The sequence below is a fragment of the Diadema antillarum genome, unplaced genomic scaffold, assembly GCF_040938485.1.
Source record: "Diadema antillarum isolate AM-2024a unplaced genomic scaffold, OU_Dant_1.0 scf00000128, whole genome shotgun sequence".
In the NCBI taxonomy this organism is placed as follows: domain Eukaryota; kingdom Metazoa; phylum Echinodermata; class Echinoidea; order Diadematoida; family Diadematidae; genus Diadema; species Diadema antillarum.
In genome coordinates, this window is record NW_027271017.1 from 6,220,255 (window position 1) to 6,235,636 (window position 15,382).

At 39.7% G+C, this 15,382-nt stretch overlaps 1 protein-coding gene across 1 annotated transcript in view; it reads left to right on the top strand.

Annotated features, from left to right (window-relative positions):
• The first annotated feature begins 2,860 nt into the window (after window positions 1-2,860).
• The window catches only part of LOC139720439 (uncharacterized), a 36,222-nt gene continuing 23,700 nt past the window's right edge, over window positions 2,861-15,382 (top strand). Inside the window, exon 1 of the mRNA XM_071631799.1 lies at window positions 2,861-3,451. Coding sequence (XP_071487900.1) covers window positions 3,034-3,451 — 418 coding nt within the window. The 5' untranslated portion in view covers window positions 2,861-3,033. The remainder of the gene's footprint in view (window positions 3,452-15,382) is intronic.

Consider the following 15,382-nt stretch of genomic DNA (forward strand, 5'->3'; position numbering starts at 1 on the left):
AATTGACGATTTTGAATGCTATGTCTTCGAAAATGTTTGACGAAAAACGAATTACAATGACAATTGACGAAATTGAAGTTAGGATTTGCGTTCCACGTGCTTCTCGGGACGAAATTGAATAATAAATGTTTGAAACCGAATGACAAAAGTGCGAAAATGGATGGGAAAACCTATAATTGGGAATCCTGCATTACTCCACTTTCTTCAGGTATTGGGATCAGTAGACATTATTCCTAAACCGTTTGCTTGATAATACACACACACACACACACACACACACACACACACACACACACACACACACACACACACACACACAGAGGAGATTGAAGGATAAACGAAAGTCAGAGACCATTAAAAACCAGTAAAGACACTTTTAATCATGTCGTGACAACTTTTGGACTTGAGCTCTTTACTTCCTGATTTTATGTTATTGCATGAGACAAACTTATTGAAAACGATAAACGGTGAAAAAGTTGATGTCTTTTTTATATACATTCAAATGGGCTTAATGCTGCACACATGTAAAATTGTCGGGAAATCGTGGATCACTGTTTTCGTTTGTTTGACAGTACATAATATATGTTTGTCTCCGCGTGTTCTGTGAGAAGGATGTGTGTGTGTGCGTGAGTGTGTGTGAGAATCAAATACATCGTACTGTATGTTTGAAAAATGATATAGCAGCACAAGAAAGAAGAATACAGCTGCTTTCTTTTTTTTTGGTGGATGTATTAATTTTATTGTTAATATGGATTTTACATTGAATGAAGCTCAAATAAAGAATATTATAAAACAACAAAAAAGTGCGTTTGTTTGTGTGCAGGGGTACGGTATAGGCCTACGTGTTTGTATGTTACTCCTGATTAAATGTGGAAAAAGTGAACGGTTGTAGGAAAAATCAAACAACCAAGTAATCACAACAGAAAAATATGAGACGAATTTGAGACATGATTGCTATAAGACGAAATTGCTTTTGCTGCTATGTGTCCAACGAGTGTGACGAGCGATTCTGATTTGTAAATGACGCAAATGTGTGACAAATGACTAAATGGAATAGACTTTGTTCGAAAATGATCGACAAAAGACGACATTGAAACTAGGATTGGCATATTCCAGATCTCTCAGGACGAAATTGAACCCAAGATCTATTAAATTGAATGAAAAAAGTTTGAAAATGAACGGGAAAACCTATATTATACTACAGTAACCATATACCACTGTCTTCGTAAAGCTGGATCCATATAGATAATACACAAAATACATATGGCATTGTTCGTGTAAAAACCTGTGGGAAGGCTGCGAAATGCTGTTGGCATCGTCACCAACTATTTACTGTAATATCTTATGGACATTTTGATGGTTCATGCACCTAAAATCATGCTGTGCTGCTTTGAAACAAATATACGTCTGCATTCCATAGCCTAATTTCCAATTCTGTGGGCCCAATAATCTCATAAAACCACTGCTATTCTGTTCATCTGATTTCACTCTTTTGATTCAATAAGTCAAATGGGATGTGATATTGTTCTTTGAATTCAGAACATCGAAAAACAAACACATAGGGCACCCATATACGTCATTCAACAGACATAGGTGGGCTGCGATGAGACGACTTTTTCAAACTCGTCAAGAGAGTGCGTTGTTCAAGATGAGAATCAAGATGCATGGGAAGGTGGGAAACTAGGCGATCACATCAACCCTTTCTTGTGCCAGAGACTTTGGACAATAATGTGTAGGCCAACAATATGGGGGTTTTCTGCGCCAATTGACACTCAAACTAAGCACACAAAGGGTTAATGTTTAAACTCTATTTGGCGCCCATCGCCCGTTCTTGTCTTAAACAAAGGCATGCACCACGGACAGTCATGACAATTAAGGGCAAAAGGCGCTTTCTTTCCCTGAGCACATTTATAACACGACAACTTCTTTCGAGGAATATAAATTAGGCACTATTCTGATTTTGTTTATTTAAAAAAAAAAGATTTAGGATTATACGTCGAACAGGTTAATAGGCAGATCACTATAAGTGGTGATATCACCTTCTTTACAAGACATGGACTCCTACTATACAGTATAAGACTGTTCCGCAAACAAAAAGTGGCAAATTTAAGACTGAGAACTTCCAAAAGTAATGTCAGATTTTTAAAGAAAATTTCGCCATTATAATCTGAGTGCTCTTCATTATCGTCTTGAATACTAATATAGATTTGCACTTTAATTGGGAGAAATGTGATATCTCTCCTCTCTGGAGGAAAGAATGCCAAAAAAGTAATTCATTAATGTGATAAGTTTTTTCAAGACTTTTATATCTCACTCAGTTGTAATCTTTGAGTAGCTAAGTTGAATTTTGCCACACACTTAGTATAATGCCTGACAAAGCAAGTCGGTGCAGCACTGTTATGACCCATCAAATTTACATTTCGTTAACTATGATTAATTTTTTTCAGGGATGAATCCATGATACTCTTGGACGTTAGCAAGGTATAATTTTGTTGGTATCTGTGAGAATGTTGAGAAGATTGATTCGGTATATAGATATAGGCCTATATAAATATAGGCCTACCCTTTATTTTCGTTACACTGTACTAGTATCATTTTGATCTTCCAAATCACGCGGTGTCCGTCCCAGCTGCGAGTTCTTTGTTTTCAGCGGGACGCCACCTTGAGCTCGGGTCATGCTCTTTTTTATCGTACTACATGATGTTTCCAGCGGCCGCCCTGCACCAGCCGATACACCACCCATACTGTAGACAACACACACACACTTGGAGGTCACTGTTGTTGCTCCCTATGCTTACTTGTGTTTTGCTCGGTGTTCAGTGTCTGTGTGCTGTGTGCGTCACTTATGTGCACTGTGATTTGTAGCAAGACTAGGCGATGAAAACATCGAGAGATAACAACATGGCCGATCACCTTGCGACCAGTGTAAATGCGACGGTGACATAATCTTTTTCGGATAACGCTGCCGATCATTTGGGAATATTTGTGGAATTTTATCCAAAGGTGGACGTGAGGATAACTGTTTGATCCAGTATGGGGCAGAAAGTGAGTTCTGGGCCAAGAACGGTGTATGCAGCGCCTGTTGGCGGAGATACAGCCGGCGGATCCCCCGCCAGCGGTGCGTATATCGCAATGGGTAACACAAATGGACACCACAACGGTGCGAGAATTTATGCCAGTTCCTCCTCATCGAACGGACAAAGGAATCGCGCCCGATCCTTGGGGAGCACGAGTACGCATACGAATGGACAGGCGATGAATATACCAGGGGGTTCTGGTGCAAGTAGAAGTCCAGATTCCGACCACAGCTCGTCAGAGAACAGTGCCCCGAGCTCTGGAGTGGGTGGGAGTAGTAGTAGCGGTAGCAGCAGCGGGAGAAGTAGAGGAAGAAGCTTCCCGTTTCATGCCCAGAGTCTGCCCACTCATTTATTTGCTCCGTCTTTATTACAAGGTCAGCACCACTAAATTAATCAATTTAATTCCAACCGGTAACCTGCAGTTTTATTTTTATTTTTTTGCTTGTTTGCTCGTTGGCCATCACATTGTCTGCAGTGCAGAAGCTCTGGATAGATCATGAACAATCTAGCTTAAATGCTAGACAGGAGCAAATGCCAAAACATTAGTGAATAAAACATGAGATAAGAATTGAATGAATTTAGATAATATCAGTGATCTAGCAACAACATCACAAACATAGAACTCTAAAGAATGAATGGTGACATACTCTCTTGACAATCCCTTTGAGTGCCAAATCTGTGGAGTGGAGTGCATTTAGAATCCACCCTTTCTTTGTAATCGTATATCACATTATAAATGAATAATTATAAAGTTTGCTAATTCCACAATTCAGCTTGACTGTTGATACTCACTTTTTTCAACACCATATTTGCAGAACCTCAAGATATCCTTCCTCTTCTTATTAATCTGCCTCCTTTTATCACTTGTGAAGATTCTTGTACTAGATGAAAGTGGGTGTGTGTGTGTGTGCGTTGCAAGGGAAGTGCAGTGCCGAGCGAAGGCCCTTTTAGTTTTATAAGAACACTGTAAAAGTGGATATTTTCGCGCGAGTAACTTTTCGCGCATGGCCGGGTAAGATGGATTTCGCATGTTTTTAATTCCGCGGAATCAGGACATTAACTACTGGAACGTAGAATTTTATTGCATGCAAAAATGTTCGCATGCTTTTATTTTCACACTAGCGTTTGGTTGCGCGAAATGTGTGAAAATTTCCACACCACGAAAATTTCCAATTTTACAGTAGATGCAAGCAAAAAAAAAAAAGAATTTGATCATGGGATTAGCAGATGAAAAAGGAGACATGAGGAAATTTTACTTTGATTCTTTTCTGACAGCTGGCCCACTCACTCACATGGATATTCTATTAGCCCCATTACAGGGATACACATGTATGTATAATATACTATACATTGTATCCACCTGACCATTTTTGAGGCAAAGTGTCTTTCAGACAATGCATTATTTTGCTGTATTGGTTGGAAGGACCATTCATTTGTTCCAAAGAGTATTTTGTAACTCCTGAACATTTACGTTGTCACTTACAAAGTACATTGTATGCATACATGCATGCATCTACAGCTGTACACTGTAGACTGACCCCCTTCACCCCATCTCCCAGTAGGTCTAGTACAACAAGACACATTTCTCAAGTGTACGAGGTTGCTGGTACCATGCTTTTGATACACCATTTCCTCATTTAGAGGGTAGTCAATATGTACATATTAAATACTGCATGTGTTGGCTGTATGGACGATTGCAGCTGAATACACGCAGTATTTTGTCGTCTAGCTATCATGTCTACATTGTATCTGCTCACATCTTGTGATTCAAATGGAACCCATTTTCTTTACTACAGTTAGATTGCCACAAACATTTCCTCTCTTCTTGCCCTCCAAAAATCATCTGAAAAAGAATCTTGGAGACAGAATAGGCAAGTACAATTGTACATACTTGTACCCAATATCAATTTATCCAGTATTACTGCTGTGCTTTGCATTGCCTGTCATATCTGGCCCGAGAGCAATGTCTCATTTGCATTCATGTTACAAATGTACATGTACGGATAGGCATATATAAGACTACTTTACCTGTACTGATATGACTCTACTACTCATCCCAAGGTCACTAGATTGATCCATGCTAGCAAGGCACCCAGGACATTAAAGCCACATTGTATAGAGTGTACACAACCTGCACTTTGATCATTTTGTGTGCAAAATGAGTACCTTGAAGTTGTACTGCACTAGAGAGTGCCAACCTGGGACAAGAGATTGTAAGGACCGACTGTCCTTTGTACACTAGTTATGCAAAGGCATGAGTGACCTTCCTGTGCAGTGTACAGTTGTTATTGTTTTGATTTTAATGGTGTGTATCACTCAGAATTGAGTGATATACCCCTTGTACCCTTGGTATGCCAAGTTTTTGGTTTATGAAAGTCTTGCTTCTGCCACAAAGTTCACAGTGTTGTACACACACACTTCCGAAAAAACAAATAGATCTTACGAAATCTTGGACTGATACTGATAGTCTGCTGATTCTGAACGAATAGTGTACGCTCATTACATGTACCTGTACATATGTACAGTTACCCGTAACCCAGAACTGTCTTTTTTAGAAGACCATTCACACAAAATCCCAATACATGTATAATTTCCATTCCATTGATCCCCCCCCCCCCCCACATATCCGTACATACACAGTATACATGTACGCACATAATACACACACTCTATTCATCCAGATCTGTGCACCTCATCTGTTGTTCACTCTTGGTCATGTTCAAACTTTTATTGTTTGTGTACATTTGTACATTGTTATGTCCAGCAAAATGGGAACGATAGAGTGCACTTACAGTGTACGATTGTATATAAATTGCATCAAATGGCTGGCATTCAAACCCATGGCAAAACATCTGCAACAACTTCTTTATTGTTACTGCATTGTTTGTATACGGTAACTGTTAACACAGTTTACAGTGTTGCTTTTATTTTGCCTGGAGAATATGAGTGTACATTGTACAAACTGTAACTCTTAATAAATAGGGGCTACAATGTAGGCCCTACATTGTATAATAATGTATAGAATAGGGTCCCATATTTTATGAACAATGTCTCAGAAGACTGCATCCTCCATTTACATTGAACGCAATGCACAAGAAAGGTGGATCATTCGACCTTTTGCATAATTTGACCACACTGATCACTTTTCCCACGTGCATTGTTGCACCTGTTTGTGGTTTATGCAAAGCTTGGTAGGCGCCCATAGTGATACAGTGTATTATTTGCTACAGTACACTGTACGTGTACATTGTATACAACCAATAAAGTGATAGTTAATACACAGTGCTCATGTATTCATCGTACCTGGCGCAGTATGCCATATTTGATGACCAAAAAAAAAAAAAAAAAAAAAAATCATGCAGAACATCAAAATACATATTGTAGGGAACTTAGAGACAAATGTTACAAAATGACTGGATTGTTGAAATGAAAGTCTCCTGTGGACTTCTTAAACTTTCTGGTGTTTGTTTTTAAATATAATGCACAGTGTATTGCACTTCACAATGTATTGTAGTTGAGTGATAAACTTGTATTAAAGTGCTATATTTATGACTCAACTCTAGGCAGAGATGATACCTCCAGACACCACTTACTGAACTGCACCTTGCTCGCTAGCTCTTCTTTTGTGCTTGTGACAAGCGTTTGTTTGTTTTGGAGCAGTATGTGTGTATTGTGGTTTGCATTTCAGTCGTAGTGTCAATTCAGCGACCTGTTCCGAAAAGTTGTGTAAGGGGAAAATGCACAGACAGCACGGTGAAATCACTTGACATGAGTTGGGAGATTTTAAAGGGCAAAAACAATTAATACAAGATTGGTACAGTTGTATGTCAGAGCAGGGTCATTCCTTCTACTGTATCACTTTGTCAACAACGATGCGTATCACACGAGTGATCTTACTATTTATACAGTATGTAGAGTTCAAACAAATGCATGTTACAAGAACACAATTTTGCTCCTGCTTTTCTATCATTTAAAAGCAGTTGAAATCACCACATTAAATGCACAAAGAAGAATGGATCTACTAACAGCTGTACAATTTCACAAGTTTCACAAGCTTGAAAAACTTGATACTAGTACTAAATTGTATACACTTGTACAAACAGTGCATTAAAGCTTAAGTCATATTTTCTTCCAAACAAATGAAGGTTCACTGAAGAATGAAAGAATGGTTCTAAAAAAAAAGAGAAGAAAAATCGAGTATTGCTTACTCTAATGATGTTTTTTGGTCTTAAGCTTTCAAACAAGACCATGGTCAACACACACATTTGGTAGTGTACAGTGCCCTGTACATACTGTACACTTGTACAAATTATACACGTACAACATTTAACATTTACAATTGTAGGTCCTACAGTGTACTGAAGTACTACAGCTGCTATTCAATAACTGTTCAGGCTTGTAATTGCAAACCATATAGTTGTACTTGTTTATGACCTTTGCATGTTCATGCAGAGCTTTAAAAAAAACAGTTTACTCTCTGTTGAAATTAATTTTGATTTAACAGACTGATATCAAGCACGTACAGTATTAGAAGTTTCACCATAATCAAATGTACATGCTGTAAATACGAAACAGATGTTATGGTGTTAGAGTTTCTTGTAGACAGTAATCACATTCACTATCTACCGGTAGGTAAAATAGACAAGCAATGATGTGATTGCTTTTAACTCTTCAATTTGTCTTTATATATTCTGTATAATATTTCTGCAGGTGATTAATCAAGTATTTGTATAATCCCCTTCCCCTCTTAAATTGTTACAAATGTTGAACAATATAAGGGATATCGTTTCACTTCTCAAATGTCATCATGTCCTACTTGTATTGAAGCAATATGGAGAACAGAAGCTCACTAATCAAACTTGAACTATGCAACTCTTCATTTTGTAGGTGTACATTTATTACAAAAGCAAATGTGATTGCATGCCTTTCCAAGAAAAGTACTCCACTTGTCGCCTTGGCATGATCATTTACAATGCTGGGATGTCACCGCATCACACCCTCATATACCTACACATGTACTGCGTTATTATGCTGCATACCTACAAATGTACAACTTGTATCCAAAGCTGTGTACATCTACTGTTCTGTGCAAATTTGCACTCATGCATCAAATAGACAATTGATGAAAAGAACCCCCCTTTTCCAGGTGAATTTTTTGAAGTGGTATCAGTGAGTTTGTTTTTCTTTCTCATACACAATATTAGTGTGTAAGGATGATAATTCACAAGTTCTAACGGCCTGAAAAGATATCAGATTTTGGCAGGAAACTACAGTGTACACATGTTCAACTGTACCTCTTTCTTGTTGCACTGTATGGAGAACAGACTATACCATGTATTTCTATGCATGCTGAGGGGTCTGGGTAATTTATGACTTGGATACTGTAAAACATGATATATTCGCAGCATGAATTTTTCGCGAATTGGAGCCGATGGCCTTTTTTGCAGCATGAAATTTTCGCGAACTGCCACTGGCATTCAATGCATATAGTGTAGACAAGAACTTTCGCGTGCATTTTGATTTTGCGAATCTTGGCGCTCGCGAAATTCGCAAATGCACGCGAAAATTCCTCGTTTTACAGTAATCACAAAGCAGAAGTCTGCAAGCCAGACGGCTGCCTTGTGTGCGTGATCCAAACTGATTATTATAATTGACAGGCATTCAACACTTGATATTTCATAGCTACATAACACATCAATCATAGACGTAATATATGCACAAAAGAACCTTTGAAATACAATCAGAGCAAAAGGGGCGTGCTAATGACCCACCAATGCAGCTAACAGAAGGGTAGAAAGGAAAGGGTAAAGCTGGCACAATGTCCATAGAAACTGGCTATTTACTTCTGACCTCCTACAATACATATTTCACTGTCAGTGATGGCTACATGTACTAAAATGGTTAGAGACCAAGACATTCGTACTGCGCTCTGTGTGATGAGCAGGACACTAAACATACATTTAAGCGATAGAATTGGACTTGGAATCTGTACTGTAGACAGTCAATATTATACACAATGTACGTGTAATCACCAAACTAGGGAACAATAGAGGCCTCCCTTCCTCCTCCCCCTCCACCTCTTCCCCCCCCCCCCCATATCCCCACAAGATCCACACTCTTTGCTCCAATCCATTAATGCTGATTGATTGTGCTGAAATAGCTGATGAAAGTCACGCTATTAGAGGTTAGACAGCGACGTCATTGCATAGCCAAGCAACGATGATGCAGAGGGAGTTGACGCACGGCTGTGACTCGTGGGTCAGATTGCAAAGGCATCAAGAGTATTCCACGAAGTGTGCTACGACTTACACGCAGGCTGTCTTTCTCCTTATTCTTTTTCTTGGTACACTGCAGGTTCGGGGAGATGCACACTGTGTCACTCTTATGGGGTGTTGCAAGAAGGTTGCAATGCAATCAATTGCAAATAATTGCTAATTTTGAAACAACCATTCTGATTGGCTCAGGGTCTGCCCTTTTAAGAAGACATGCATGCAGCGATGATTTTGATTGGCCAGTAACAATCAGTTGCAACTTGCAATCGATTGCAACTTTCTTGCAACACCCCATATGTCTATTCTACATTATTTGTAAATTGATGTTCTTGAAAGATGTATGTACAATGTAGTCTGTGTAACTCCAGTGAGCGTAGCGCCTGCCAAATTTTATGTTCATGTACAGTGTGTTATACCTCATTTATAAGATTCTCTTGTATTACTAGTGATACAAGAGAATCTTATAAATGAGGTAAATAGCTACTGGCATTCTATACTTTGGGACTGGAGCAATACATTCAACCAAAGGAAAATCTTTTCTGCTTCACATAAGTTCTATGAATCACATTGTTCAAAAGTCACACTCAGGGGTATAAAAATTTGTTAATTTTCAGAATTGATATGAAAATTCTACCCCCCAAAACAGTATTTTGATACATGGTGTTCTTGTGTTTGTTTTCTTTTTGTTTGTGACAAATCTGTTTTTATCATAAAATGAACACCATCTCTCTCGTAACTGCACTTTTAAAAGCTTACAATACTTGCACCATGAGTGTGACCTCGAAGGGTCATACATGTACGACTTCCTTAAAATATAAAAGAGTACAATCATGCATGATGGCCTCTGGGTATTGGATATGTGTACAATCAGTAGGTACACTGCCTTACTGTACAAGTCACATGGTGTCACATGATACTCATATGACCTCATGATATGATCATTACACAACTGTTCAATCCATTTGCGCGCCACTCTGGGCTTCAATTCCAGGCAAAGTACAGTTTGATATCTATGGGTAATTGGCCCACGGGGGCTTCAGTGCCTTTGTGTTTAAAAATCCATGGCATTCTAAGATGAATTCTTCAAAAAATGCAAAACATCTTTCATCAAGTATGACAATGGTTGAGCTTTGATAGTTACGGTACTGCTTTTTCTATCAGAAATCACAATGTGCATGTTTTTCTTCTTTGTACACAGTAGTACAAGCCACAGCATGATTGCTTCAAATGCCAACATGTTCTCTTCTTTTTGCAAGGACCATTAAAACGTGTATCTTCATGACTTTGCTGAAAATACATTGTTTGTGCTTTGGACCCAGATGTACATGTTATTTCCATTTTTGATACTCCCACCTGAAAAGGAATTTTAATATTCTAGGCCATTATGTTTTTATGATTTGTTCGCCCATTTGGAAAGAAAAACAAAATATTCAGTGGATTTTCTTTGTACTTACATTGTAGTTTGTGGGTCAAGTATGTTTATTCATACAATACATGAAGTAGAGACACTTTAAATTAATTGTTGGCAAAAATCCTTCAAGGTCAAAGGACAAAGGTCACCGAAATTGTGGAAATGGTTTTCAGCCAAAACAGTACATTCAATATAGTAGGAATGAAGGGAATCAATAATTCATTGTAGTGGCTTGGATGAAGGCTATATTATTGTATTACAGCAGCAGCATTGACTTCTCTCCAGACTATTATCGGCCGCAGATGTTAAGACAATGTGCTGCAAATTGCCTGCTGCTAACCTGATTGAAATCGTGCAGGCCTCTGTCTGCCAGTGTCGTTGTGATGCTCATCATATCCAGTAGCTAGCCTGCCTCTGGTACCCACTCTGCTGTAATATTGCGGTGCATACACGTATCATGCAGAGTGCTGTGTGGTAGAGTCATTGAAGCTGGACTTACTGATTACTATTATAGGATATATGGAAACTCTCGTTTGTTGTTTGAAAGCTCATGGCAATAGACTCTAAGTCTTAAAAAAAAAAAATAAATTGAACATACAAACGTGTAACAGTCATCGCATCAAGTTGTGCCTCTACACTGTATATTATCAAACCAGAGTGAAACATTTTTACGTTGGTGTTTTGAAAAAGAGACGGGGAAAGAGATTAGAAAGTGATTTGCATGTGTTTGTGTAAATTAACATAATGAGGACGGGTCCTAAATATACTCGGGCAGGTGTCTATGGGAAATATGCATATTGTACCAAAATCAGCTCGTCCTCAACAGGTTTAAAAAAATGATAATCCAGTGGCAGTTGATATCTTTATGAAATGTGTAGGCCTAAAGAAAACCTGACCAGTCAAGAAGTGTGACTTGGTACAATATATTGTACAATGTAATCTTTCATCCTTTGGAAGAGGCATTGTTGATGTACAGTGTTGTACGTGTACAAAATGTACGTGTAACATTGTAGCATTGCAAAGGTCAATGTGCAAATTTTGTTGTTATAACCATTGATTTTGGTATTTATAAAGCAATATGTTAGTCTAAACATGATACTACAAAATTGCAAAATGTGCCAAAATGAGGCATTTCACCTGATATTTAAAGTATTTACCATCTTTAAGAGGTCAAATGTCGTGGTCTAATATCAACGTTATTTTCACATGTCATAGGCCTATCCTTTAAAGTGATTTGAAGCAAACTTGGCAATTTGCTAATTTCTATTTGTTGTTTCTGATGCCATTATATTTCTGATGTAGGCCCTATTTTTTTTTCTGTATCTCCGTAGGCTGTCTCTGTGGGGTACTTTACCTTCTAGACATCCCTCTTGCAAGACAGATTTACAATCTCATTTCTGCTGTTCAGACATCGCAATGTCACATTTTCTTATCAAAGGGCACCACGAGGAGCTCTGTCCTCACTATACCAAGAATCACAGCACTCACATCTACTGTTTTCTTGCAGAAGGTATTTACAGATAATCAGAGAATTTTTCCAGGTACCTATGGTATTAGTATGTATCAGTTTGCAGATGGGAGACATTACTGTGGTACCCGGTGTGGAACAGCAATGTGCATTCTTCATGCAAGTCTAACATCACAGAAGGAAGACCAATTACTATAAAGCTGAACATCAGATACTACAGGAACTGAGCAATATCTTGGTGAATTTCAGGGACCAGGGGCTCCGCTCTATGAATGTACAGTCAACCTTGCCTTAGAAAGTTGAATCTGTTTGGACTGAAGAAATAGCTTCGACTTATGAGGGGTTAAAATCAGTAGAATATAAAGGGAAGAGGACTTGGAAAGACCTTCAACTTCTCAAGGTGATTATGACTTAGGCGAGGTCGATTGATACCATAAGCAAGGTTGACTGTAGTAACATTACTGTGGGTCCTAAAATTTGGGAGAATTCTGCAGGAAGTGAGGTTACTGCGGTAGTTTTGCACGGCAGGAAATAACTGGCTGGATGTCAACATCTACTTTGTTATCATTATCATGGTAATAAAGATGACAGTTACAAGTAGGTATCAGTGTCCAGTGTGACTTGATAGTGACAATGTCGGTGCAGATAACACTCACATTTCTGGTGATGATGTTCAAATTGGTATCTTTGTACATGCTTGTTTACAGACTACCAAAATTAACATGACGTATACATGTGTGTACACTACCAATGTAGGCCCACAATGTACATATGTACAAACTGTAGTGTATAACATCCCGTAAGAGTAGGGTATGGAACGGCAGACGTGTCTGTGGGAACTGTCCCTTGGATGACTGTAATATGCTGGCCTTTGGCAGGAAGTCAAGTGCATGCCTTGGGGTATCACTGAAATGCACTGTGACACGAAGCAGGGAAGCCTGCCCTGTATTCAGTGCTGGTCTCGCTGGGGGAACCCCCCTTTTCTCTCCGCACTTCCTCTTCGATCTCCCCGCTCCCGCCTCTCCCACTCGTCTCTGTCTCTCAGCTCTTCCTGCCCCATCCTCTCCACCCTTCTGTTTCTGTGTATCCTCCACCCTTCATGTTTTTTCCCCCTCCTTCTCCCTGCCTCGTCTTTCTCCCCTGCGTCCCTGTGTGGAGGGCTTGTTTTTGGAAAAGTTGGCTTCCTCTTGACATGCTTCTGGTCTGGTTTGTTTTGAAGAAGCATTTCTCTGTTGGAAAAACAACTTGTTTGCTGATCTTTGTGGTACGGATAAGGATAGGTCAAACTAGACTTAATGTTTGATGTATGAAAATAGTGTCCCCAGCGGTACGAGTAATTTTACCATGAGAAGTTTGGTCTCTAGCACTGTTTTCTAGTGAAACCGATGTCATGATTCCGGGCATTTGTAGGCAGCTATAGCTTTTAGACATTTATGAAATTATACAAAAGTGAGGAAAACGTTATTATGGTCCATGTACATGTACATTCTACCTTTCTTTCTTTTTTTTTGGGGGGGGGGGGTGCTGGTAGGGTTCTGAAATTGAAAACCTTCTGTTCAGCTTTTTATGAGATGTGAGCATCTTCTGATGAGTTTACACTGGATTTGCATTGATCGTGGAAGAACCCATCTCTGAATGCCAAGTGTACTGTACAAATGTACAGGACCTCAACTTGTACTGGAAAGCCTGGCTCAGTACAATGCTTGGTTGATATCACATGAACATGTACAATACTTCAAACCTAGAACCAGTGTACTCAGCACAGGGGGAAGCATGTTAGAAGGACTCCAATCACATGAAAGATTCTTCTCTGCCAGAAACCCGTACGTTTGTACAATGTACTCGTACAAATGTAGCCCTATCTGGAGTCAGGGAGTGAGTTGACTCAACCAGGATCAGAGAGCAAACGGGCAGCGAGGTCACAGGTTCTCTGTGTTTGCCTAACAGACAATGAGTTTATGAGGTAATGGTGATTGACCCAAACTTCTTGTACACATATAGGACTACATTAGACTGTACCTCAGTGCTTTAAAAGCACGATAGGAAAACATTACAAAAATGGCACTGGTATTGCATTATTTTTGCTCTTCTCTTTCAGTGGCCATCAACAGTGATACAATTGTCTGAAATAAAACTAAATGTTTAGGCCTATTCAAGCTTACAGATCGAGATGCAGTTCTAGAATATAGTGCCAGTTGATGCCACCCTTTGCACACACTGCTCAGTTTCGAAAGCAATTATTCATCCTGTTTGCCAGACCTCTCTGCCACTTGAGTTGAGCTTGTTTCAGGGTCTGGGTCGCATCCAGATGATGCCATGGAGCTGCTTGTAGCTCCATGATGATACTGTATATACCGGTATGTGCGTGTTTGTCATGTCATGCCTGTTACCCGTGCTGTCTATCATAATGTTGTAATCCTACTGTACTGTATACAGGAAGAGTAGTCCATACCTTGATATTGTTATAGCATGCTGCATAGAAAATACTCATGACACTGTATGTGAGGATACAGTATTACCCCATTTAGAGTCCCCTGTCTGAGACCCCGTTTACAGTGCGAGGCTCGGCCGCGGCTCGGCCCAGCCCCGCTTCAGTGTAAACGCACAAAAGGCCAAATGCGGGACCAATTTTAGTTTGGCTTCTAGACCCTCTGCCCGTACTATTTCGCTATTCACGTTATTAACCCCCTCAATGTCGAAAACTAGTATAGTTTAAGGTGGTTTTACTGCAAAGGATTTTTCCTTCGGCAAAAGCCTTTGCTCGAACGGCGACTTCGTCGCTACGGAATCCAGTTGGCAAAGGGTCTGAAAACAAGACTATACCAAATTGCGTTTGTTTACAAGCAGAGCGCCACTACGACAAAATATTGAAAGGTTTGAATTAAAAGTGCGACCGAGCCCGGCAGTGTAAACGGACAAAATTGCGGGGCTTGGCCCCGCAATTGAGGCTGGGCTCGGCCATGGCTCGGCCGCGGCTCGGCCCAGCCCCGCACTGTAAACGGGGTCTAGGAGGACCTCAGGAGGACTACCGGAGGACATGCCAGATGAAAGTGAGCATTTGTTTTTTGTTATACTAACTCAGTGGGGGTATGCGAGACCCCTGTTTAGAGTCCGCGGTCGTCTCGGGCAAGCGTTTTTCCTCGAGAGAGGCGGC